The sequence below is a fragment of the Mustela nivalis genome (genome assembly GCF_964662115.1).
Source record: "Mustela nivalis genome assembly, chromosome: 5".
NCBI classification, from domain to species: Eukaryota; Metazoa; Chordata; class Mammalia; order Carnivora; family Mustelidae; genus Mustela; species Mustela nivalis.
The window spans coordinates 69,286,677-69,314,010 of NC_139024.1; the positions used below are offsets into that span (position 1 = coordinate 69,286,677).

At 40.8% G+C, this 27,334-nt stretch overlaps 1 protein-coding gene across 19 annotated transcripts in view; it reads left to right on the top strand.

The window, feature by feature from the left end:
- Nucleotides 1-27,334, top strand: part of EPB41L2 (erythrocyte membrane protein band 4.1 like 2) — a 207,729-nt gene that overhangs the window by 139,173 nt on the left and 41,222 nt on the right. For all 19 annotated transcript variants that reach the window (XM_082729642.1, XM_082729646.1, XM_082729641.1 and 16 more), the window contains exons 5-11: nucleotides 1,776-1,818; nucleotides 5,635-5,710; nucleotides 9,063-9,281; nucleotides 10,650-10,737; nucleotides 14,752-14,904; nucleotides 15,456-15,553; nucleotides 22,843-23,015. In XM_082729642.1, the coding sequence (XP_082585768.1) occupies nucleotides 1,776-1,818; nucleotides 5,635-5,710; nucleotides 9,063-9,281; nucleotides 10,650-10,737; nucleotides 14,752-14,904; nucleotides 15,456-15,553; nucleotides 22,843-23,015 (850 nt within the window). The remainder of the gene's footprint in view (nucleotides 1-1,775; nucleotides 1,819-5,634; nucleotides 5,711-9,062; nucleotides 9,282-10,649; nucleotides 10,738-14,751; nucleotides 14,905-15,455; nucleotides 15,554-22,842; nucleotides 23,016-27,334) is intronic.

Sequence of the window (27,334 nt, forward strand, 5' to 3'; positions counted from 1 at the left end):
TTCTCCTCGTCTGGGCTAGAGACTGAATGGTGTGTTTTTCTCTTTCCTGTGTACCCCTCACACCCGGCCATTTGTGGGCCAGCTGTTGTGGGGAGACAGCAGCTGCAGGACAAGGAAACTGAATGCCAGGCTCTTTCCTAAGGGGAGAATTCGAGCTGCTCCCCAACTTAGCTCTGAAGGTACCATGGAAGCGTCCCACTGACCCTCCGCGTTGATGGACCGTGCAGCTGGGACACCAGTAATACGAAACTCAGCCAAGCTATGGTAGTTCTTTATTGAGACGTTTGGGTATCACCAGTTTTAAAACAGAGCATGCATACCTTGGGTCCTTGCTGTCCTACACGCAAGCCGTGAGCAGTGTAGTAAAACCCACTTTGCTTTCAAAGCCGCCTCTTGCCACTTTTTAATAATGGGAGTTAATGTTCTGTTGTTCCAGTTCAATAGGGTTGTTAAGACAGTAAGCTGTTATTTTCTGCCTAACGACAAACATCTTAATTATTTGCTTTATATAGCTGAAGAAAATTCTGTTTAAGCACAGATGTTATGTTATTTGGGATGCTTTTAGAATAAATGAAACTTATTTATTGTAAAGCCAATTATAGTTGACCCTTGAATACCATGGGGTCATTAATAAAGAGACAACTGTGAAGTGAGTATTTGAGTGGTGTGGGTCCATTTGTGCACAGATTCTTTCAATAAATACAGGACAGTTTTGTAATTACTCATGATTTTCTAAACAATGTAACAGTGTATAACATATAAAATATGCATTAATTGACTTGTGTTTTTGGTAAGCCTTCTGATTAATGGGAGGCTATAGTAGTTAAGCTTTGGAGGAGTCAAAAAAGTTATATGTAGAGTTTTGACTGTGTGGGGGAGTCAGCACCCCTAACCTCCACATTGTCTGGACCTTAACTATTTTAGTCAGTATATTGTATCTTAAAAAATATATTTGTTCTGCATTAATGAAGATAAAGTAAGGTGAACTTTTGAGAGGTTTGACTTGAGGAGGGCAGGGGAAGTAAATAATATATAGACAAAAAATGAAATATAATTTTTTTTGGTTGGATCTTTTGCTGTTAACTTGGAGAGATAAATGTTTAATGTCCTTAGGTGGTTTAAAACCACGTAGTCCAAAATTTTTTTTTTAAGATGTAGTGGTTTCCTAGAACCTTTCTCAAAGGGTAGAAAGGGGGAAGCGAAAGGGAGTGCCTTGTGATTTGACTTCCCACTTGGCGTGAAGTTTAAAGGATGTTACATGAAGAACAGGAAGAACACGACCAGCTCCAGCTTGACAGTATTTCTCCAGAGCATTGTATAGTTGCAGGGAAAAAGAAAGTGTAGGCTTCAGTAGTTGAGATAATTGTGTCGGATTGGGGTGTATATACTTTGAAGAGCCAATTATTGTCCTTGCCTCAGCAGTCATTTCAGTGCCCACTGGGGCTGACTGCTGGCAGTCCTGTTACAGAATAAGGACTACATGTAGGTATATTGTGTCTCATCATTTGGATAGACGTTTGCTTTCAGATCCAAGAAAATGAGGCCCAAGAGACCCACCTTAAAAGTGTTTTAGTGTTTTATCTATAACACACACACACACACACACATTCAAAAACAAATCAATACTTAGCTCAGTGGAATGCTAATTGGTGAAAGCTGCTTAGAATAAGAATTTATGTTTACACTTAAGTATGTGAACTGTAAACTGTTCCATTTTTGGATTCTGAAATATGTTTTATGGCTTAATTAACCTTTTTCCCTCCCTCCTCCTGTAGAACTGGCTAGATCCTGCAAAAGAAATAAAAAGACAACTGCGAAGTGAGTATTTAAATAATCTTACTTCTTCATCTTTACATCTATTTCTTCTTTAATGAAATTCATAGGAATGTTGACTGGAATACTAGTGATTTGTGCATTTATATCATAAAGGAAGCTAAGGATACTAACAGTATTTTTGTAGAATCATGACTTTATTGGATACATGGCTTAACGACTATTCTGGTCAGGAGGTTCTAGACTCCTAGTCCTAAATATTCCCTCACAATGTCTACCACTCTGAAGTAATATCTGACCTTTCTTCTGGGAAAAGAATGAGGAGCTGCTTTGTGTAACTTTCACTGTTGATGTAAATTCTACTCTAGGCAACGAATTATGATGGCTTTGTCTACTTTGTTTTGGAAGTGTGTAATTGGTTTAATTAATAGGCTTGTCTCTGGCCCCAGAGGTGTAGACACATGGCTCCTCGATGTACTGGAGTGCAGACTCCAGGGCAGGAAAGCCTGGGCACACCGTCTCTTCAGTCCTCTGTGACGATCGCCTTCTCTACTCTTTGTTCCACTGTCCAGGACTGCTCTGCATGCTCTTTGCATCTGGGTTTCTAGTCCGTCCTGTTGCATTTCCCCTTTGCTCTCATGGTAGACTTCCAAAGTGGATTGAGCTGTGTCCCCTCACCAGCCACAGCTCCTTCAGTGGTTCTGCCTCTGCACTTGGCCTTGCCCATGGCCGGTCTTAGGATATCTGCCAGGAAACGTCAATGCTCCAGAAAACTCTCTGCTAGGGATCCGGATACTCAATTTACTTCAGAGTTGGTGAATGACCAAATAGAAAAGGTAGGGAGCCATGAAGAGCTGAAATTTATAGACAGGAGAACTCCATTTTCAACAGCCCTTCCAGACTGTGGGCCCCAGAGGTGTCTAGGGAGGAACCATTTCTCTGAGTGCCGGCCTGCACGACACCCTTTGCGCTGTTGGTTTCATGCTCTGCTGATTGATTATTCCCAACATCAACACACTCTAACAAATCTGTACGCTTCCCTTCTGTCCCTTCCCTTAAGTCCCTCACCTTCTGTCTCATGTTAGGGCCTTTATGGCTGTTTTCTTCATTTCTTTTTCTTTCTCCCTGAATTCCTTTATCTTTTTTGGTAGTTTTCCTATCGTTTCTTCTCTGCTTCCTTTTAAAATTCTTTTTTTTTTTTTTTTTAAAGATTTTATTTATTTATTTGTCAGAGAGAGAGCGAGCGAGAGCGGGCACAGGCAGACAGAGTGGAAGGCAGAGTCAGAGGGAGAAGCAGGCTCCCTGCGGAGCAAGGAGCCCGATGTGGGACTCGATCCCAGGACGCTGGGATCATGACCTGAGCCGAAGGCAGCTGCTTAACCCACTGAGCCACCCAGGCGTCCCTCCTTTTAAAATTCTGAGCATAAACCTTATTTTCCCATTTCTTCTCCTTGTAGACTCCTCTTTCTCTTCCTTTTAAAATAAGATATCGTTGAATAGAATGACTTTCCTGATTCATCCAGGATGGGGGTTTCTTGGGATGTAGGACTTTTAGTACCGAAACACCAACAATCCCGAGCAGACTGGGATGGTTGGTCACCCTGACTGTTACTACTCCTGGCTTTCCAGCAGCCCTTCCCAACCCTCTCTCTTCCCCCCTGCATTTATTATCTTGGTGTTTTGTCCATTTATGCTTGGTTCATCATGGAAAGGGGGGAAGAAAAGAAAAGGAGTAGTTAGACACATAAGCGTTATGCTGACATTGTGGAAGAACCTTGGAATGTTTCCTTTTTCTTATGTATAGTTGTTCTAGGTCTGCAGAGTACATGAATTCAAAAAGGTATGGATGCTTGGTTCTTTGGCTTTATCTGAAACCAGACCTGCCAAGTAAGTGACCCACCCCATAGCAAGAACAGGATAACCTCTGAAATGTGATTGATGTTCCATTGACTTGTTTCCTATGGTCTGGTTTTGGCATTTTGTTGAGTATGTTTCTGTGTTGCTCATTTGAGAGTCCTGGAAAGTCCTCATTTTGGGAGGTAAGACTCTTGCTGATTATGAATCATGGTCTTGTGTTTTGATTATTTGTGAAGTTTTTTTAGAGTTATTTCAGGACCTTTGCCCCTGTGGTTTGGCAAGAGGAATAACAGTAACAAATACCATTTGGCTTTTTCGGATGGTTGGAGCTAGTTCTCTAAATGGAAACCTGGGCTGTTCCAATGGGGAAAGGAGGCTGAGGAGATTGTTTTAGCTGTTGCCTTTACCTCTTCCTTTCTGCTCATGTCAAAATGGACCAAAGAACTGCTTAGTTTTAGGCTCCCCCAGCTGCTCTTATACTTTGTTACTTTTCACGTAATAGGCACATAGCAAAGGTAAACGTTCATCTTTTTTCATTGACTTTTGAAAACTGACAGCCTTAGTTCCTGTTCAAAATTTTCTTTAAAACCTTCCTCTGATGTACATGAATAGGACCTGCATGGGTTCCTATATAAATGGTCCATAGCTAGATGGACCATTCACATATTGCCAGGAAATTTTGTGGTCACATTTAATGCAAAGTTTAGCATTATTAGTGCTAAAATGTAAGTGTTCTATTAGAAACGTCTCCCTACAGTCCTACCCAGGCAAGCGTGTGCTCATGGTACAATCTGGAAAACAAAGAATAAGGCTCCATTAAGAACTGATGATCCTGTGCTGACTTTGCTTCGTTATCGGTCGGCAGTCACCGTGAAGAACGCATATTCCCACCCTAGCAACCATTAATTGAATGTTAATGTACAGACAGCAGTGTTTTAAACTTAGACTAAGTCATTTCTGACATGGTTGTTTGCTCTGTTCATTCGTTGTGGCACAGTATAGCCAAGCATATGTTACATATGATGAATATACTTACACCTGCTCCATGAAACCTGGGAATAATTCTATTATAAAATATTGTGATATTTTACTGGTCTTTCCCTTCTTTGGGATTTCTTTTTTTTTTTTTTTTTTTTTAAAGATTTTATTCATTTATTTGACAGAGAGAAATCACAAGTAGGCAGAGAGGCAGGCAGAGAGAGAGAGAGGAGGAAGCAGGCTCCCTGCTGAGCAGAGAGCCCGATGCGGGACTCGATCCCAGGACCCCGAGATCATGACCTGAGCCGAAGGCAGCGGCTTAACCACTGAGCCACCCAGGCGCCCCTCTTTGGGATTTCTTTGAACACTTTCTTCAGCTCACTCATTAATCATTTCTTAAATAGCTAGAGTGATCAGTGATTATCTCCTTTCTCCCAACAATCTACAAATCTTAAAATACTTAAAAAAAAAAAAAAAACCAGTAGGGAATAGTTGGCATGTAGATATACGGTGGTTAAAACAAACCTTAAAATGATTACGTAGAGGTCATAGTAAAATTTTTGCATAATATGTCACCATACAAAACATTCGAAGTATTAGTAAATGTTTATTAAAAAAAATGAATCTGGGGTCCCTGGGTGGAGCATTCTGTTAAGCATCCTATTCTTGACTTCAGCTCAGGTAATGATCTCAGGGTTTTGAACATGAGCCCTGTTTTGGGCCTTGAGCTCAGTGGGCAGGCCGCTGGAGTTTCTCTCTCTCTCTCTCTGCCCCTCCCTGCACTCTCTCTCAAATAAATAAATCTTTTGAAAACAAAAGTGAATCTATTCTCTAATAGTGGGTTATGTATGTGATTTTTATTTTTCATTGTTTTTATAAATAGTTTTCTTAATACTAAAAAATGAAATTCTCCAAACTGATTCAGAGTAGGACTGGCGTGTACTGTTTGAACATTAACATTTAATTTTTATCAAAATAAGTGGTCATTCTGTTGGTTGAATAAATAACCATATTTAATAATTACAGATCTTCCTTGGCTGTTCACCTTTAATGTGAAGTTTTATCCTCCTGATCCTTCTCAGTTGACTGAAGATCTCACCAGGTACTTTATCCGTATATTTTAAAACAAATCTCTACTTACAGCTCTCATTTATTTTTGTGCATGGGAGAGTAATGGTAATTTCAGGATCAAAACCAAGATATGTTTTCATAAGTGGAATTCTAGATGTTTCCTTGGAAATGAGTGTACTCCAAAATAGTTGGAAATGTTGCCAGTTTCAAAAATTTTAATCACTTTTTAAAAATTTCTCCATTCGCAGTTGAGTAATGGAATATTAAAAAATTATAACTCTGACAACTTTGTTTCTTATGTTACACTTTTAAAAATCATTGCTATTTAATATTTCAGGTTAATACTAAGATTGTTTTTATTATATAATCCTTGTGTACCTGTGTACTAGTTTCCTATTACTCACAAAGGTGATAGAAGTGTAGAAAAAGGAAATTACTTTGAAAAGCCCATTTTGGTGGGAGGGTGATCTCTTACCTCAAAGGGAGGGGAAGAAAAACCTAATAAAGTAGGCTTTCCTAATAGCTATTTCATTTCCACCTCCTTTGAGACTGGGCTATAGAAACAGATGCTTAAATTGCAAATAAAAGATTCAGTTGAGGAGCCGGAACATTTACTGATTCTGAGAGTGACTGAGTATCTGAATAGTAACCGAGGAACATTTGAATCCCCAAGAGCCTTGACCTCTTAACCCTATTCAGGGTGGTTACCAGCAATAGGACTTACTAGCTTTGGTAAGAATAGGTGCATAGATTACATGGTCAAGGAAAACTGTGTTCAGAATACACTTTTTGAAGGGCACAGGGTCTTACTGGAAAACTCTGCTTTGGATTCCTGTGGTTCCTGTGTCCTTGATGCTTTCTGTTAGTCCGGTCTTGTGGTCAGACATCAGGCCCTTTCAGTGTGTAAGGGTGCATGATACCCACGTGAAAGAGGAATGGAGGAGATTCCTTTCTAAATCTGGATAAATGACAAGTCTCCCCGCCGCCCACTGCTGCTTGTTGCTGGATAGGGGTTTTCTCAAACTAAGTGGGCTGTGATCGAATTAGCTTCAGCTAGTAAATAATAGACCGTAGCCTTTATAACTGCACAGTGAGCTGCTTGGGAGCATCAGGCTTGACGGGTTGATGTGCTCTGGAGACAGAGCCTCACCACAGGAATGCCTTTGACCGCTGCAGTGGGGGTTTTGTGACCCAGTTCCCTGTCTTTACATACACTTCTTGCCATAATTGTTTGGGGGATGGCAGTCCTCTACTGATTGCAGTTTACGGCATCCATAAGTGCTTGGGTTTTTCTTTGAAATGGGGCTTGAACAGTCTCGCTGTGTGTGGTGTGTGGAATGAGATAGTTTGTTGAGCAAATAACCGAAGGCCTCGGCAGGCAGCCTGAGACCAGCTACCTGCCTGGAGCCCAGATGTCAGGACCGAATCTTCCCCATGGCTTGAGTGCACATTTAGAAGTTGAGGTGGCTTTTGAGGCATTGAGGAACACTGTTCAGAATAACATTTGAAGGTTGCCGGGTCCTGCTCTGTGAAGAAGGTAGAGCTGGCAAGTTCAGGAAGCTGCCGGAGTTGTCGGAAGTTTCTGGGCCTTCGACTTCGTCTTTGAAAACAGGAAAGAACTAGTGTGAAAAGTCAAGACTATGATCTAAAAAGAAAACGAGATCTTAGAAATAGATGGAGTCTTTATGGTGAGGTCTTCAAAGTGCCATAGAATGTGGAGAACGAGCCCTGTTCTTGATCAGACTTCGAGAATTGCAGAATACCCTGGAATCCTAGTTTAAAATTGAGTTTTCTAAAAATAAAATAAAAATTAAAAATAATTTGAGTTTTCTAGATTTAATGCAGTTGTGCATGTGGTGTTTCAGGATCAAGGGAATATAATCCTCCTTAGAAAGAGAGCTCCTGCCATGCATAAAAATCTTCAGACTGTAGTGACAGTGAGGGGACTTCTACTCTCTCAGAAGACCATTGAGCACTCGCTGCGGGGCAGTTACATGGCTAACTGTGGCAGTAGGTCGATGACAAACCAGGTCTCTGCCCCGCCTGACAGCGGACTCAGTGGTAATCTAGGTATGACTGAACTGGGTGATGGCTGACCGCACGGTCCAGATTGTGCTGTCCAACCCAACGGCCATGGGGCTGGACCGCATGCAACAGAGTGCAGGAGGAGACTGGGCCGACATACCAGCAAAGAAAGAAAGAAGGTAGTTGGCTACTAATAGGAATGATATGCTCTAAACCTTCAAGGACAGGGGCATTCAGTTTGGAGGGGTCGATGGTAATCTTGATTATCAAGTAGTTAAATTCAAGAGTAGAAATCGAGTTTTAAAATGTCAGCAGAGGGGCGCCTGGGTGGCTCAGTGGGTTAGGGCCTCTGCCTTCAGCTCAGGTCATGATCCCAGAGTCCTGGGATCGAGCCCCGCATCAGGCTCCCTGCCCTGGAGCCTGTTTCCTTCTCTCTCTCTCTCTCTACCTTCTTGTTGGTCTCTCTCTCTGTCAAATAAAAAATAAAATCTTAAAAAAAAAAAAAAAAGCAAAGGAGTGGGTAGTACCCTGCCCCCAGTTCCTCATAGAATATAAATAACATGGTTCTGCGTTTCATTTAGTAGAAAATGGAATGTTTTATAACTAACTGTTGATTCCTAGATAACATGTATGTTTTGTTTATATTATCTAATTTTTATTCTCACCTTCAAAGGGGGGTAGAATTCTCATTTTACAGATGGGGAATTATCCTCGGGCAAGGAAATGAGCTTGCTCAAGGTTGCACAGGGTCAGCCGAGCCTGTTTCTGAAGCTCATGTTTTTTCTGTTCTAAAGTGAACTAGCTGCCACTTTAGATGGAATAAACGGGTAGTAAGGGCTTTAAAGTAAAGATTGTCTTCTAATCGTTGTCCAGCTTTCTTTTCCAGGAAAAGAAATTAGTATGAAAAGGCTAGGAAGGATAAAGGGTGGGTGACCTTAGCTCTTACAAATGCTCAAGAACAGCAGTTTTTAAAACTTCATTAGTCTTTACAACTTTTGAGGGACATGCAAATTTTGATTACAGTTTTAAATCAAAGGAGAGCAGTCTATGTGATTAGAATTTTTACCTTCAGTCACAAAGCTCTTTACTGGGATCCTAATATGCTGGGTCTGCAATAGCAGCTCAGAATTCCCCTTCTGTTGCTTAGCCAGTTAGACTCACCTGCTGTGAATAAGCCACAAGTTCAGAGCCAAGGAGCTGGGTGGACTTCCTGTTCAAGAAGACGGTTTTGGCTCTGGGCATCGAGAGTTGCCTGTATTGTCTGTTTGGTTTCAGAGGCATAGGACAACTCAAGGAATCTTAGTGCTGCAGTCCTAACTGATGTCCTTCCCCATCTTTCTCCCTCTTGCTCCTCACAGATACTTCTTGTGCCTTCAGCTTCGGCAGGACATTGCTTCTGGCCGCCTGCCTTGCTCGTTCGTGACGCACGCCCTCCTGGGATCTTACACATTGCAGGCTGAACTTGGGGACTATGATCCGGAAGAACATGGCAGTAGTGATCTCAGTGACTTCCAGTTTGCTCCCACACAGACGAAGGAGCTGGAAGAGAAGGTGGCAGAGCTGCATAAAACCCACAGGTCTGGCGACTTGCTTCCCAGAGAGAGAACAGCTGTGGGAGATTTAACCCGCTTCCCTCCTCACACTTGCGGGACATCTGAGCGTAGTTGACAAGATTAGCCAGCTTTTCTGTCTGGAGCCTCCCTTAGTGCTAATCCAGACAACTTGTGGCCCTTGTGATAGCCTTTCACTGTGTTCAGGACTCTCCTGTGAAGAGCAGTGCTCATGGCCCTCAGTGCTTTCATTGGTTGGAAAAAGTTACGCCTCTCTCGGACAGCTCCTTCCGTCTCCTCCCAAACCTGTCCCCCAACACACACACGCACACCAGAAATACCCGCATATGTGTTTGGCATTTACTATGTATTCTGCCTTTTGCTTTTCTTCTCCGATTTGCTAAGGCTGGAGAGATAGTGAGGATTTGGGGTTTGAATCAGAAATGTGGCTGGTCATGGACCTAGGAGCAGTAATTGAAGTACACGGGTATTTCCTCCATCCACAAAAGATGGCCTTTGCTTTAGCAGTTAGGCTTAACTTACTTACTTAATACCATAGTAAATATACCATATTACATTTCAAGAACTTTTATATCTTTGTGAAAATGTGTTTTTTAGCACATGTTTAAAAAATTCTCACTACAAAATTATAGTTTGCCCCATATTTCAACAGGGTTGAAATTTTGTAAAAAATTGACAAAAATGCCTGGAAAGGAACTTAACAGAAATAAGAAATTTTTAAACAGACCACATTCATTGATTTTTCTGTTAAAAAAAAAAAAACAAAAAAACAGTATTTCTTATATTATTAACTTTATTCTAATTCTACTCAATAGGTATTTACTGAATAATTCAGATTTGAAATACCAGGTCCTGAAATGCCATGTTCAATATAGAGTCTTTGCTCTGTGGGAGCTGAAAATTTGTGGAGTCATAAATAGAGATGGGGATGGAAATAATTTTAGTATGGGCAGGATGTGATATGTGTTAACTACCGTAGGTGCAAGATCAAATACAGGTACTTGTGGTCTGCATTATGAGCAATCCAGGTGAAATAAAATGAAGGAGTAGGAAACAAGAATTTACCTTTTTCAGAAAGATGAGATCACTTTTTTATTCTCAGGTAACTTATGTTGCACCCATTTCTCCATTGGGGAAAAAACTGAAAGCAATTTTCTGAGATAATCTAAAATCTCTACCTTTATGCTTTTTATCTTAAGAGGAAAAATGCCTGAGGTTCAGAGGTGAGCCTTCTTACCCCTTCCTGCTTACCTGCTGATTTTGTGGGGTTGCTCTCTCTCTGGGGATTCTCCGAGCTCATCCTCTCCTTTCCCATTTTGGCCACATTTGCTTTGCATCTGCCAATAAGATAATACTGTTTCTTTTGATTCTCAGGGGCTTATCTCCAGCGCAAGCTGATTCTCAGTTCTTAGAAAATGCAAAGAGGCTCTCCATGTATGGTGTTGACCTACATCATGCCAAGGTACTGTCCGTATGCTGGGAAGTAGCATCTGTCCTGTCTGTTGACAGAAATTCTGAGAGGACTCCACTTTCAGAGGGGCCGTGCCCACTCTTAGGAAAAGGCTATTCACCCTCACCCAAGGGTGTCTGATATTTCTCCAGTGACTAACGGTGGGGTTTATGCTTGTGGGAAGGACCACTGATTCTTGCCCTACTTCTTTTCTCAGTGAATTCCCTCTTATACGTACTTATTCTAAGACTCCCCTGTCAGCCATCTTTACCCCTTGTCATGGCTTATTCTGCATCCCAGCTTTTGTGTCCAGTGGTGCCTCTCTCCCAGCCCCCCTCCCACTTCTGTCGTGGGAGAGAAGAGCAGTTTCTGGCAACCACAAAAAGGCAAAAGCAGTATGGATGGAATTTGGGCTTAAGAAGGAGCCTGAGGGTTGGGCTCTTCTCTGCAGGTTTGTAAGATGGAGGAGACTGGCCTAGGGTCCTGGGGAGGCAGCACCTGCAGCCTAACTTGAGAGGTGGGAAGAGGATGTAATGGTGGCCTAACTGATAGGAGAAGGGGACTGGGTTGCGAAGATGCCACTAATAAGCATCACATACTTCATGACCCCAGTCTGGATGATCACAGGGTGGGGACCGCCCAGGAAGAGAGCTGGAGGTCAGGCGGAAGGTGGATTTGGTTTTGAAAAATGTGTCCAAAGTCAGCTTGTGGAAGGAACCCATGGTTGCCTGGTTTTAAAAGACCCTGCCAATCCCTCCCTGTAGCCAAGGAATCTCCGAGTGTGTGATTGGAGAAATCTCTTGGAAAGCCTCCCACCCAAAGACCTCCTCCCTCCCGAGGCCTCGGATTAATCATTCCCACTCTTGTGTTGTTAGTACTTCATATTTGCAAAGTGCTTTTTCCCTCAGTGTCTTCCTTTATTCTTTAACTGTTTTTCTTGGTTACAAAAGTAATACGTGTAAATTACAGAAAATAGGAGCAAACGAGGGGGAAAAAACACTGGAGTCTCTTTATGCAGAAATAAACACTATTATTATTTTGATACATTTTCTTGTGTTCTTTAAAAAAAAAACTGGGAGCACTTGACCTCTGAGGCATTTTTTTTGATAGGATCACACTACAGGTATCATTTTATGAGGGGTTTACTTTTATTGGTTGTTTTTTGCTTGCTCTGTTAAAAGATTTTTCCATGTCAGTAAGTAGTCTCTGGGATCATCATATTTAACTGCTAGGTGCTAGATGCCTTTAATTCTTTTTTTTTTTTAATTTTATTTATTTATTTGACAGAGATCACAAGTAGGCAGAGAGGCAGACAGAGAGAGGGGAGGAAACAGGCTCCCCGCTGAGCAGAGAGCCCGATGATGCGGGGCTCGATCCCAGGACCCCGGGATCATGACCTGAGCTGAAGGCAGAGGCTTTAACCCACTGAGCCACCCAGGCACCCCATTATCTTAAAAGTACTTCCATGTATACCACCACATTTAAGATTTGAGTGTTTTGTTTTGTTTTTTAATTTTTCAACTGCATAAGACAGAGTGCAGAGACTTGCTTAAGCTGTGTATTGTTAAGCATGCCCATATTTGCCTGATACCTTCTGATAAATTCTAGGGAGTGAAATGGGGCTTCCTATCACTTGTGTGTCTTCTAGCTCCTTTTTCTCTGTGATGGAGATAGGCAGGGTCAGCCAAGAGACCCAGACAGGGGAGGCAGGAGAGAACAGGTTTGGGACCAAGAAGCCTTTGGATCTCTCTTCTTCTTAAATGCTATTACTTTGGCCATGTGTAAATTTTTAAATTTGTTGATCACTAGTTAGAAACCAGTTCTTAGATGGCAAAACTTGGCAAAGTCCAACAATTCTTGTTTGTTGTTGTTGTTTTTAAAGCTTTTATTTATTTATTTGGTAGAGACATAACAAGAGAGGGAGCACAAGCCGGGGGAGTGGGAGAGGTAGAAGCAGGCTTTCTGCCGAGCAAGGAGCCTAATGCGAGGCTCGATCCCAGGACACTGGGATCACGACCTGGGCCCAAGGCAGACACTTAACGGCTAGCCACCCAGGTGCCCATGATTCTTATTTTTTTAAGGTGTATCTTACAAAAGTAAAAAAAAAGTTGTAGTGGGCTGTCTTTCAGTATAATTTCCATTCTTGCTGTGGGGATTAGGACAGATTGCTTTTTAAATAAATTCAGAGTAACATTTACTCATTCTGTTTGTCATCTGATAGACTCATAATATTTGATGAGGATACTTTTGTAGCATGTTGAAAAGAAGGTCTGTAGCAATATAAAATAATTTTTGGTGGAGTTTGAAGTTTGTGCCTTCATCTTTCATTGTCTCAATTATATTTAAATAAAAAAACTTTTTTATTAAGAATTCTTAATGGCATACTCCTATTGGAACAGGCCAAAGAGCATTGAATGGAAGGACTCTTGACACCCAGGTACAGGGAGACCACGAGACAGGAATACCTCTGAGCGCAAACCAGCAGCCCTCCCAATTCCTTCGAAGGGGTGAGGGCAGAGAGTGTTGCCAAAGTCGAGAAGGAGAGATCTGTGTGTGGAGATGACGGTCTTCAGAGGAGCTGTAGTTGTCACAGGGACGTGGTCCTGACCTCCATGTCTCATCTGCAAGAACTTTCAGAAGTCAGAGGTCCTGGGATCCTGCTGATATGCATAGGTCGCAGCTTCCTGAGAAGGAGTGAGCAAGGCAAACATGGTGCTCCTTTTTTGTTTATTTTTCTGATTTTGTTGCTGATGATTGGCAGAAGTCACATGTGGAGGACTAGGCATGCTTTTTCCCTTTCACTTGTTACTCGTTATCTCTAATTCCTATTCACACAAATATTGATAATTCTGAAGCAGTATGCAGAACAATGGAAAATGAACCAATTTACTTGGTTCCAGATTGTGTTTATTCTTAAGGAAGATAAAATAGCTTCAGTGTCCTGTCTGAAGATTGCTCAGACTGGAGATGACTTTGTTCAATGTTTCCAGTCACTGTTGCCTTCTTACTTGTGGTGAGAACATGCTGTCTTGAGTAGTCTTCCGGCCTGCTCCCTGTGGCCATGGCCGGTGATGTTTTTGGCAAACACATCATTTGTGGCTAGTGCCAAGTTGCTTGGGCACCTGTGCCTGATTCATCCCAGCTTTTTTCTCTGTTCCTAGAGAGAACTGGGGCTGCCAGATTTGGATGAATAAAGCACCTTATAAATTAGATTTTTTTAGACTTGCTTGGATTGTCCAATGTAATTTTATGTGTATATATGAAGTATTCAGGTATGGTAGCAGAAAAAGCAATTGGCATTGGTTACTTAGTACTATCCTTCTATTTTTAAAAAAGTAACCTGATTTGTTTTAGATGATTAAGTAACAGGGCTGTCGAAATGTTACACTTTGATTGAATATCAGACTTAGAATATGCCAGCCAAAGCAATGCTGAATGTGGACTGGAGGTCAGCCCTCTGAGTTATGGAAGAGCGGCTCCGAAGAATTCATAGATTTCCACAGTCAGTGTCCAAGGGAAATTTTCTGTGACGGATTGGTGTTTTTCTGAATAGAGGCATAAATTGAACAGCTATCAGCTAGCATAGTCCATCTGAAATAAATTTGCCTGAAGTAAAATTGCCAGCTGCACCGGAGGGTGGGCCAACAGACCATCCCCCAGGGCTGGAATAGCCTCCAGGAAAAGCCCGTCTCTTCAGAATGTCTGCATTGAGTTCTGTTTCCCTTTTTCCCCATTAGCTCTTGCAGGCTGACTGGGAAACATAGAAGTTGCGCCTTTTGGAAATTATCGTATCCTGTGGTCAGGTGGCTGTACCTCTTTGACCAATCAGAGTTGGTCCTGGAAGATAATAGATTTAAGATGTTCTCTTAACTCGTGGACTGTCACTGAGATTTTAATACCAGCCTGTAAAATTGGCATTCCTGGTCATGGTTTAAGGGTTGGGGGTAGGGGCGCGGATAATGGGATTCCTGTCCTTTGTAACTCTGACAACTCTAACCATGGTCAATGACGGCTTATGCTTGGCAGGACTCGGAAGGCGTGGACATCAAGCTGGGTGTGTGCGCTAACGGGCTCCTCATTTACAAAGACAGACTGAGAATCAATCGTTTTGCTTGGCCGAAAATCTTGAAAATTTCCTATAAGCGCAGTAACTTCTACATTAAAGTTAGGCCGGCAGAGGTAAGCAATGTCGTGTGTGCTTGGGCATAACTGAACAGCTCTGGTCCCTTTTCTTCTTCATGGCCATGTGATAACTGAATTTTTCCCCACTGAATTTTAACAAAATGAACTATTCTTTATTCTTTTGTGGCAAAAAAAGGCCAGAGAACTTAATGATAAGTTCTTAATGATAAGCCACATGAAGTTTTATGTTGCTAAAAACAAAATGAAACAAAAAAACAAGAGCCACCTACACCTTTTAGTAAAAAGGAAAAGTAGTAAGTGCCTGCCACATAGTGGGGGGAGGACATTATTTTGTTGTTGTTGAAACATCTAAGTGACAGAGATGAGTCGGAAGTGGACAAGGGTTCGAGTCCGTGGTTGTACTTGCTTTTCACAGAATCTAGTATTGCAGTCAATGAAAAATTCATTTTATGTAATTATACTGCGTATACGAATGTCTCCTTTTTTCGAGAACTAACTTCTCGCAGAAACTTCTGAGTCCATGTTTTTCAGTAGCTTCTCATCAAGTTCTAAGAACTATACTGATTTAGTGTATTGATTTATTCTAGCTCGAACAATTTGAGAGCACCATTGGATTCAAACTGCCAAACCATCGGGCAGCAAAAAGACTATGGAAAGTGTGCGTGGAACATCATACCTTCTACAGGTAATTTGAATGCAACAGCTTAAAATTCATTAGAACAGCTGTTGGTACCCTGTGCGTATTAAGAGGTGGTTATGAAGAGAAGGACAGAGGCAGCCACACCCTATCTTACCTCAGTGCCACATCTCCTTGGCCGTGCCTTGCCCTCACTTAGAGCTGATCCATGTGTACGGTGGTCCCAAACTCGGCGGACTATAGCTACCTTTCTTACTGTCACCACACTCTCCAGGCCTGGCTGCCATCCCTCTTGCCACCATCAGTCATCACAGGCTTCATTTCACTGTCCTTACCAGCTCCCTCCCATTTAATTTCTTTCCCCAATCAGCCCAGATGCTGGGGGTCTGTCCCTTTGCTGCTCTGCCAGGATGTTCTAACCACGTGCCCATTGTGCACATCAGCCTGCCCCATGACTGGTCCTGGGTCAGTCTCGACCTTACCGCTTCTGTATCTGTGCTCACAGACGCCGCCTTCAGCAACTATCCTGGTACACATGCTTGTTCCTTTGAGAAAGAATCGCATAACTCCGCATAGTGCTGTAGGTTGTTTCCCATGTCAGCTGGATCCTCAGAGCTGCCAGGGAGCCAGACCTTTTCCTTCCTTTCCCATCACAATATTCGTGGTCTTCCTGAGTCCCTAGGAGTCTGGCTTCTCTGCTCAGATGCCGTCTTTGTGTGGGTCACATTATAAAAGCTGTGGTCGTGAGCATTCTCAGTTCACGTACCCTGTTTTCCCTCTTTTCCCATAATTATTAGCATTCCCTGCTTTTTCTGCTCATTGTTTCTCTCTATACTGTCTCAAGGAAAAAAAAAAAATCATTCCCCGTGGAGTCTTGATCCTTTATTTTATGCCTCACATAAGATCATGCTTTGTGCAGTATATACTCTCCATTGAATGCCTTTGACTTCTTCTTTGGCCAGTAAACATGTCCATGTCTTACTCCTTTAAAAATCAAAGTAGACAAATAAAACCAGAAGATCTCCTTAGTCCCTCTAGCTATCTTTAGCTTGGGTCCCATCTCCTTTTGTGCTTGTCTTCAAGGGCATATTTCTCCATTACTCTTCTTAGCTGTCATTTTCCCTATTTCCTCAGTTCATATTACTGTGGTCTGTATAGCTATGAATCTCCGTCGTGAAGCTTTTTGCCTCAGACTCTTGCTTTGCTACGCCTGTCCTACCACACTCCGGGTGTGTGACTGTGGTAAGTTACATTACCTTCCTGGGTCATCCGTGCGATGGTAATAATAGTACCTACCTTATAGGGTGACTTCAAAGAGTAAGTGAGAAAACACTGGTATATGATAATGTTTCTCATCACCATCAGCAGCATCATTATTTTTAGTTTGGTACTACAGTGTGCTATTTTTAAGGTGAATTATTAGCTGGTACAAGTGACTCAAGTTAAATGGACACATGATCTGTTTTCAAGACTGCTCTAATATATTCATTTTAGAGAAATGTAACTCATAAAAGATACTTGAATCCATCTGACATAGTTACACTGAACCTATTAATCTTTGAAAAGCTTGTAATTTCTCTTGGTAGCCATGACAAATTTCTCCTCAGAACAACATGAGCCTGCCTCAGATAAAGCTAGTAGATAACGTTTATGAGTTCAATGACACACAGGTCAAGGCAGGACAGATAGTAGGCTTTCCTGTCAGGTAACGATAATGGAAACAATAATTATTTTAGAAATGACAGGTGCTACATTCATTGAGCGGATATTGTCGTCAGACACACGACCACTTGCTTTACCTTGTGCCGTCTCATGTATCATTCACCCCCACTGAGCAAGGGGCTCAGAGCTGGGTGCTCATAAAGGGCGCGGGGGCCAGGTGCCCACACAGAGCTGAGGACCTAGCTTTGTGATCCCAACATCTGTACTGGTCACCTCTGTGCGGTCCTTCCTCTGGTAATTCTGTAGCAAGTGTTTCCGAAATGTCTGTTAGCCCTTTAAAGCTCTAGGCTTCTCCATGTTTGCTGACACACTATGACTCCAATTTAAAAGTAGACCAGTTTGCTTCTGCAGACTTTTGAGATAATGGTTAACAAAAGGATTTTTAGATCTTTAAACCTTGTGCAACTTTTCCTAGGATAGGAGACGATGTTTCTAAAAGCAGGGCATTCATAATTCGTCTGCAGAGTGCTTTGAATCAGATCTGGATTTTGTCCTGTTTTTATCATGAAAGATGCAAATGATTTCTTCAGACAATTAAAATGGCCTTCAGATTGAAGTCATTAAAGACACAGATCTTTCTGTTGATCGGTAGCCACTCAGCCAAACTAATATTAGTGGAAAAAGAACATAATAATACAGCGGTTATTCTTCTTTGAGTGTTTGATAGGGCCTGTCACCCTTCTAAGTGCTGTGCATGGACCGGTTCTTTTAATCTTTACAACACCGTTGTCATCTTCACTTTACATTTGGAAAGTCTGCAACACAGAGAAGTCAGGAAATGTGCCCATGGTCCCGTAGACAGTCACGGGTGGAGATGGAATTTAGAGCCAGGCCCTGGGGCTCACAGTGCCCACTGCATACCCACTCTGCTGTGCTTCCTTCTCTCCTCCCCGCCCCCCGGCTTTTGGTGGTGGTGGCGGTGTATAAACAAGATTAACACAGGCCCATATAGCCTGGCGTTAAAACTGTCCCTTAAACTTGGCACTGTAGATCCAGAGTAAGTCAATCTATGTCATCTGCCACTTCATAGAGAACTTTATTGTTTAAATGTCTGATTGGCTTTAGTAACTGAAATGTGCATTTTTCTTGAAACGTTCCTTTAGTTTCCATAGGTAATTAATAGTAAACATTATGATAATATAATGTTGAGATAATAGTATCTGAAACAATAATACTTGATTTATAATGGGAGGATTTTTGTAAAATTAAAATGTTACTGTGCTTCTTAAGCAGTAAAATATGTAAAAGTTGATTTCTTTTGTGATGTCACCTTAGATTGCCTTGCTCAGGACCATTAGAACTCTAGAATGATTAGGTCATTATTATTTCCCGAAAGTGAAATGGTAGAGGTCTTATAGTGATTTTGATGTTGTTTTTATGAAGATATGTTCTCCTTTGGTAAAGAAAAGTAATGTCAAAAGGAAACAATTGTTCAGTGATCTTGAAACACTTTGTTGCTTGGCCTATATTTTGGTAGGAAATTTATTGGCATTACCATTGACTTAAGCTGCCAAAAATATTCTTTTAGAAAAAGCTAAATAAATGTCTGTCAGTCCGTTTTTGTTTTGATATTTGCTTCTATTTAATTGCAACTTAATTAAGGATTTCTTTGTTGTCAGAAAATTAATCTGTAAGTTAATATTTTTTGTATGTGGTCACCAGTGCCATTTGGGTAAAGAAGTATTTTATCTCAAGTTGAAATAAAATAAAAATCCTCTAGTTAATGACTTTCCTAATCTTACATTGTGATAGATATATGCCTTTAAAATACTTGCCTTGTATTTCTTGGATTTATATTTTTGAAATATCTTTTACAAAATGCATAAGTGGATGATATGATACATATTTAAATGGCAACCAACCGTCTGTTACCTTATAAACAAATTAGACTAGGGGCACCTGGGTGGCTCAGTCGTTAAGCGTCTGCCTTCCGCTCAGGTCATGATCCCAGAGTTCTGGGATCAAGCCCAACATCAGTCTCCCTGCTCAGAGGGAAGCCTGCTTCTCCCTCTCCCATCCCCCACTGCTTGTTTTCCCTCTTTTGCTGTGTCTCTCTGTCAAGTAAGTAAATAAAATCTTTAAAAAAAAATTAGACTAAAGAAATATGATTGTGTAGAACTCTCCTCACCTGGACTTAGATATTTAACTGGTTATATATCCCAGTCTATATAAATGAGAGCCCGCTTTCATAACTGGAGGAAAATATAAAACCAACAACCTCATTTTATAAGGGCTTTTTGTAGCATTGGGATTGTTTTATTAAATTAAGACTGAAATATTCAGCAGTAGTTCTCACTGTGTTAGAAGTTCTAGAACTTGTAGCCCAACTTCCCTTCTCTAAAATCCTGGCGTAAGACAACTCAAAAGCTGTTCTTCAATTCTATTCTGAGAACGGGAATTCTGGAAAACGGATAGGTAGACATGTCTTTGGATTTTCTAGCTACTTAAATTCAGGTGCCCTCCAGCCTGTATTTATTGAGCATCTGCCGTATATGGGACCTAGCACAGATCTGTGCGAAGTTATGTAAGATAAACTAATAACCAGAAAATCAGAAAACACTAATGGAGGTTTTCTTAATTTTGTTTGAAATTGTTTTGTGAAGACTGCAGTTTCTCAGGTTTCTCTCTTTGTGAGTTCAATTAATTTTGTAAAAGAAGAGGAGAAAGTTAAATCTTTAAAAAGATCTATGCCTTTACCTAGATATTCTTTAAGATTTCTCATAATTCCCACAAGTCAGTATCCTGTTTCTAGTTTAAAATTTTTTAAAAAAATTTGAGTTGGGTTTCATGAATCAGATGTGATAACACCCGTAGGCCTAAAAGGGGTGTTGTCACTGCTGGGGGTGGGGAGCTGTTACTGGAACTAGAAATGAGAGCTACCAGTACATCCTCCTGTGAAGCTGATCTTCTAGGAAGACCTGGCCTTTGGTTGAGAGAGGCAGTCAACTGAGGTGACCCTATATATGGCTGCCAGATACCCCCAACCTCACTTTTCTCTTTACTTCCTGTCTTTTGTTTTGTTTTTGAATAGTTACACTTTATTGGTTCAGATAACATGAGACCTGTCCTTTTATATGTCACACGTATGATACATTGTTGACTGTAGCTGCATATACATCATGCATTTGGTACGTTGTGGACTGGCCACATGTTGTGCAGCTGGTCTCTAGAAGGCTCTAGCTTCATCCTCACTGAAGCTTTATGCCTGGTGACTAACAACTCCCCATTTCCCTCTTCTGCCAGTCCCTGGTAACCACCATTCCAGTCTGGAATCTATGAGTTTGTTCTGGCTTCCTCATACAAGTGAAATCATGTAGTCCCTGCCTTTCTGTGTCCGGCTCGTTTCATGCAGCACCATGTCCTCCAGATCCATCCATGTTGTGGGTTGCAGAATTCTTTTTCTCGTAAGGCCAAATATCACTCCGCTCTGTGCATAGACTTTATCCGTTCATTTCTTGGTGAATGTTTATGTTGTTTCCCCATCCTCGCTATTGCCAATAGTGCTGTAATGAACATAGGAGTGCTTCTGATTTCTTTTCAGGATCCCAATTTCAGATTTTTTTTCTTTGATAAATATCTAGAAGTGGGATTGTTGGATCATATGGTAATTCTGTGTTGAATGTTTTGAGGAAGCTCCATACTGTTTTCCATAACTTTTACATCATTGTGCATTGCCACTGAAGGTGCACAGGAGTCCCAATTTCTCCACCTGCTTGCCAACACTTGTTGTCTTTAGTGTAATAATTTTTGGGGATGGGGTAGTTTTTTTTAGGGTCATCAATGCCTATTTTCCCCTTGAGGTATTCTTTAGAAATTCTTTTTTCCTCTGGTTGATCTTCCATTTACTATAGAGTGTACTTCATGAATACATGATAAAGATACATGTGATTTAGCTAACTTGTTTTTCATGAATGAATATTTTTTCCCTTTTTTTTTTTGAGGGGCAGGGTGAGAGAGAGAGAGAGACGGGAAGGGCAGAGGGAGAGGGAGAGAGAGAGAATCTTTAACCCACTGAGCCACCCAGGCACCCTGGGAGAGAGAGAGAATCTTAAGCAGACTCCATGCTCAGCACCAGAGCCTAACGTTGGCCTTGACCTCACAACCGTGAGATCACAACCTGAGCTGAAGTCAAGAAGTTGGGCTCTTGACTGAGCCACCCAGGTGCCCCGAGAATGAATACTTCTTTATCATTGCAGTGATGAGCCTGCCAGTGACCCTTTATTTTCTATAAATGATTACTTTCTTTTTTTTTTTTTTTTAGATGATTACTTTCTTATAGAGCATTCTTAGATCCTCCTTAACTGGATTGGTAGGTAGGGAAACACTGTCATAGTCAATGAGAAGAGAGAGAGAGAGAGAAAGAATGATAAATGACCATATTTCTCACCCTGCCTCTCTTATTTATGATCAGGATGCTGAGAAATGTAATCTTTCTGTGCCTTTACCTTGACTGGAATCTGTAGTTGTTGCCTTTAAGCAGAAGATTTCTTAAAAAAACAAACACAAAACAAGCCGAAGGTTGAAAAATACTTGAAATTATAACGAACTCTTTAAGAAATCCCTTCTCGGAGGGATGGCTGAGTGGCTCCATCGGTTAAGCATCTGCCTTCGGCTCAGGTCGTGGGCCCAGGATCCTGGGATTGAGCCCCGCATCAGGCTCCTTGCTCAGCAGGGAGCCTGCTTCTTCCTCTACCCCAGCCTGCAGCTCTCCTGCTTGTGTTCTCTCTTTCTCTCTCTCTGACAAATAAGTGAATAAATAAAATCTTAAAAAAAAAAAAAAAAAAAGGAAAAAAGAAATCACTCCTTGGAGAATGAAAGAAAAAATTTTGATGGAGCTTATGTTCTGGAATTGTCAACTGAAGCCATCTTGTTTAATAAATGCTGTAAGAGCTCCAAGATTATCTTTGTTTGTTAAGATGTTTTGCCAACTTGTGATTAGACAATGGAAGCGAGACAATTCCAATTGTATGCCAGACAAGATTGGATTTATTTACTAAAAACATACTTTTGCATAAGCCTGAAAGTATTTGACATCAAGAAGGTTTGCCTTCATTTATTATGAGCCCAGGGTGTAAGCAGCGGAATTGTGTTGGCAAGTAACAATGTTAGTCATCTCTACAGATCTGCTGTGTGCTGTGTTCTTCATGGGAAAGCATTGCTTGATGGAGTGGATTTCTGAGTTGGATTGGATGTTCTTTCCCAGGAGAAATAGACATAAATATTGAGAATTACTAATGGTAATGGATTGCCACTTGGCACTTATAGCTAGAAGCAAGAATTCAGACATATGTGTTTATATAAAAGATTTAAGCTAATACAAATAAATAGCCTTTGATATACACTGAGAACAGCTGCTCTTTTGCTCAGGTTGTGGGAAACATACTATTCATGAATACATGACTGTGGCTTTAGTCATCTTATCGCTATCCTAAAGCTCTGTATGTAGGAGGATTTATAAATAATGTTCTTTTTTCATTAGAAACTTTAGGCAGCTTTTTGCTCTTTTAAGTTGAGTAATCTTAGTAAAATGGGATATTAAAATATAAAGTTTGAACTTTTTTTAAAAAAGAAAATTCATAAAGGCTCCTATTTCAGTTCTTTGTTTCTCCCTACAGGCTTGTGTCTCCAGAGCAGCCACCAAAGGCCAAGTTCCTGACCTTGGGGTCCAAATTCCGCTACAGCGGCCGTACCCAAGCCCAGACCCGTCAGGCAAGCACCCTCATTGATAGGCCAGCGCCACACTTTGAGCGTACCTCTAGCAAACGTGTCTCCAGGAGTCTAGATGGAGGTAAACACATTTATGATAGTTTGGATTCCTTTACTCTTTCTCTAATCCAGTGGGGTCAGAAAGTGGTGATGTAGTGAATGAGGTCCTCAGAAACATCCTAGAGGGATAGCTGTTTATTCTGAATAAATAAAATGGTATTTCTTATACTCACAAGAAAAGTTTATAGTGTTCTCAGCTGTCATTCTGAACATAAATTTATGCAGTGTATGCAAATATTGAGAATTCTTGTGGAGAAGATGTTGGACAAACATATATCTGACTTAATTGTGATGTATTTTATGTGTTTTAATTTCTTAAGCTTGTTAATTAATGGCAAAAGTGGAATTCCTCAGAATTTGGTATGATAACATAAGAACTTTTATTCAAAGGAACTTAAAATGTTCTAATTTTATGAGTTTAAAAACCCTTACTGAAGCTTTCCAAACTTTCTAGCATATCGAAACCATCTGCTTCTTTCAAAGACTATGGTTGAAACGTCGTGCTTTAACAAAAGGAAGGGAAATACAGTGTAATGACTAGTTCTTCAGCCAAGGCTAGGGTGGGGGGAAGGGAGATTTGTATAAATTTCTATATTGTTTTATTAGAATTCTAATTAGCTACATATTTGTAGTTTTGTATATTTTACATATGGAAATAAATTGATATTCTTTTCCTTCATATATGTATCTTACTATCCTAATTTTGGCTTAATAGCAGGTCTTCTGTAAAGGAACTAAAGTTAATTTTATGTTAGAATGCTTTATAAGAAACTTCATTTTACTTTGTGCCTGGAAGAAATTAATTGATGAATGAATTTCTCTTAGAAGTCGTTTTCCAACATTTTTTAGTTGATTAATCTCAAAATATACATAAAAATAGTAATATTAAATTTAAAAATTTGTTTCACTCCTATCTATCACCTAAGACCTTTCTTGGTTGCTTCTTTTACTGACGTTTTTCTGAAATAGGAACTAGAACAACTTCTGTTTTAAGTGGCTAAAACAGATATGCTAGTAGATAAAACTGCGCTCATTTGTGTCTGTATGTGTGTGTCTGTATGTGTGTGTTTATCATTTGAGTTTTTGAGTATAGTTGATGTAACAATGTTACATCAGCTTCAGGTGTGTAACATAGTGATTCAACTTCTATGTAATGCTATGTTTGCCACAAGTGAAGCCACCATCCATCACCATACAGTACTATTACACTATCATTGACTGTGTTTTCTCTTCTGTATTTCTCATCGCCATGACTTCTTCTTTCTGTAACTGGAAGCCTGTATCTCCCATTACACTTCACCCATTTTTCCCCTCCCCTCCCCCATTTCTCTCTGGCAACCATCAGTTCTCTGATTATGGGCCTGATTTTAAAATGTGCTCTCATTGATGAAGGATGGACACTCCTCAGCCTTGATCTATTTTTCTTGGAATAAACTTGGAAAAGAGATACAGGTAGACACACAGAGATCTGTCCAGGGATTTGTTGATGGGCATTTTTGTATATATAGTAATTAAATCTTGACTCTGGAGAATCTTCCATATAATTTTGAGATGACAGGTAGTGCAAGGGATTCATAAATTGTGGTTCAAGTAAATGTCCACATTTCCAAATGTGGTAATTTAAATTTAGTGAATTTTTAATGTGCAATAGCTATCAGTGTATCTTTTAGCTCATCAACAACACAGCACTTTTTTCAAGTAAATGTGAAAAATGTGCCTGCTCATGGAAATATTTCACAAGCCTTGCCCCTTACCACAGAGAATTTATATAAGTGCTGCCTAACTGCTGTCAGTGTTGGTTGATGCCCTGAGAGAAGTCATTCCTGCTGCTGGAATATTGCCTGTTTCAGCCTTTGTTTTAAACTCTGAGGCATTACAACTCTTATATTGCAAATTCTAGAGTTTAGAAAGAGCAATTAGCCACTGTGTTTTGACATAGATAAACACGGCTCGAGGAAACCCACCATCTTGTACAAGTGGTGAGTGCAGAGGATTATAGTAGGTCTGTATCTGAAAACAATGATTTTAACAAGTAAAAGCAACAAACATGGCACAGTGATCCATTATTTTTCCTTTTGTGTTTTGGACACTGTAATTCATCAGATGGGCCAGTCATCAAAAGGATTATTGTGTTCTTGTGAAAAATAGAAGGCTTTTCGTGCCAATACATGACCAGACAGCCAGTGAACTATTTGGTGAGGGATTCCAGGCTTTTTCCCTCCTAAAGCAAAGTGAAGCTGTAACCTGGTACTAAACTGTATTTTCACCACCACTGCCCAGCAATATACCTTCCTGTTGTTGTTGTTGTTGTTGACATGGGTTATATTTTCTTGTCCCTGTTTAGTTTTTAAGTTACACTGGACTAATTTAGATTCATAAATATTCCTTACTTTAATGTTTGGCAAGTGAAAACAAATCTCCCAGTTCTTGCATGCAATCTAAAAATGAATGTGATATCTAAGATGAAGCATTAAAATAAAAATCAGTCTAGAACAGCTTTTTTTAACAGTGGGATTCTGAGATTGGGAAATCAAACCCCAAAGGAGGCAAATGAGTTATTTAAGAGAACAACCGAGATGCATCTGAGATTGGAGGAGACAGTGATGTTCTGAAAATGGAGACTGTAATAAGCAGGAACCTGAGATTGAGCCATGGGGGAAGGAAGGCCCATCTGGGAAAGAACCATTTTGGTTGAGACTTGAGGGATGAGGGGGAGCTAGCACTGAGTAGAGCTGGAGATAAAGCATTCTCGGTGGCAGAAACAGCAGGTCTAAAAGTTTTAAGATGAGGGAGAGCTTGATGCAGGCCAGAAACAGAAAGAAGACTAGTTAGAGCTTTGTAAATGATGGGGAGAGGTAGGCTAGGGACAGGTCATGCAGGACCTTGTAGGCCACGAGGAAGAATACAGTTTTTATTCCAGTGCTATTGAAGTGTGTATGTGTGTGTGTGTGTGTTACACACATGTGTGCACACTTACACCAGCCTATAAGTGCACTATATTACCTTTTTAAAAAAATCAGTTGGTGCAATGTTGAGAGTGATTGATAGGACAAGAGAGGAAGCAGGCAGACTGGTTTGGAGTATTCCAGGTGAGAGGAATGAGGATCTTGCTTGGGCAAGAGTAACCAGCTGGCCATTTGGCATCATAACCTGAGCACCTGCGGCCTCCAGGCTTCTCAGGGTTCAACAAATACTTAAGACCTAGAAAAGGTTTTTTGTCTCAAAATGCAAAAAAACCCCAAAACAAATAGCATGCCCTCCTGCACACTGAAATTAATGTGTCTAAAAGCATGCAAAATAAGTATTTTGTCAACCTCATTATATAACTTTAAATTTGATATTCATTAACATTTTGCTTACCTTACACCTTAAACCATTTGTAGGTCGGAGTTTACCATTTTGCAATAATTTGCGTATGGGCAAGAGGTGCTTAAAAATCATAATCATAAATTGAAAGAGTTACTCATAGTCCTAGATTTTCCAAGGAAGAGTTATTAAAATCTTTTCAAAAGTTAAAAATGCTGAGAAATAATTATGTTTCATGTAAGATGTGACTTTATTTTGTGATTTTGTTGTGGGCTTTCAGAAGTGGGAGTACTTAAGGACCGCCAGAGTATTAAAGTGGCCCAGAGTGGTAAAAATTCAGAGGAAGAACTGGCCACATTTAGATTCAGTTGGATTTGATGGTGTTGAGGGATGAAGGCCGAAGGCATTAAGGTTTCTGGCTTGGTTAACTGGTGAACATATGAGTGTGGTATCTGGCGAAAAAGACCAGGCTGGGGAAGAAGGAAGGTTTGGACAGGGTACATGAAGGGTGTGGGCTGAGAGCTTTCTTGTAATACAGAGATTGGGGTGCTTGATGCCTCCCTAGTTCAATCTGGCGGATCACACAATCCCTGCCCTCTAGGAGCTTGTGGCCTAGAGGCCTTTGTGTCTACTGCACTTCTCTGGGGACATGGGCCGCTGTCAGTCACCCTGTCAGTCAAGCACTTTTTATACAGGTGAAATAACCTTGGTCATTGGGGGCTTGAGGGAGAAGCTACACATGGACAGAGGCTTTGTCGTTGCTCCTCACTTGCATTTGCTGAAATGTGATGCCCTCTTAGGTTGATCTGCTGTATGACAGAAATTTCAACCCAATGTATGTTCCTGTTCATCTGCAGGAGAGATGAAGGAAATACATGAGGGCCAGGTTTTCTGGGTCAGGAAGTATCTGTGTATTAGATTTACTGTAGCTCAAGTTGAGGCATTCAGCGGGGAGGTTAGAAAAATGAAAACTATTAAACATAGAAGTTATTTCTGTAATACCGACCTTTCCAGTCTTGTCATAATTTTGAAAGG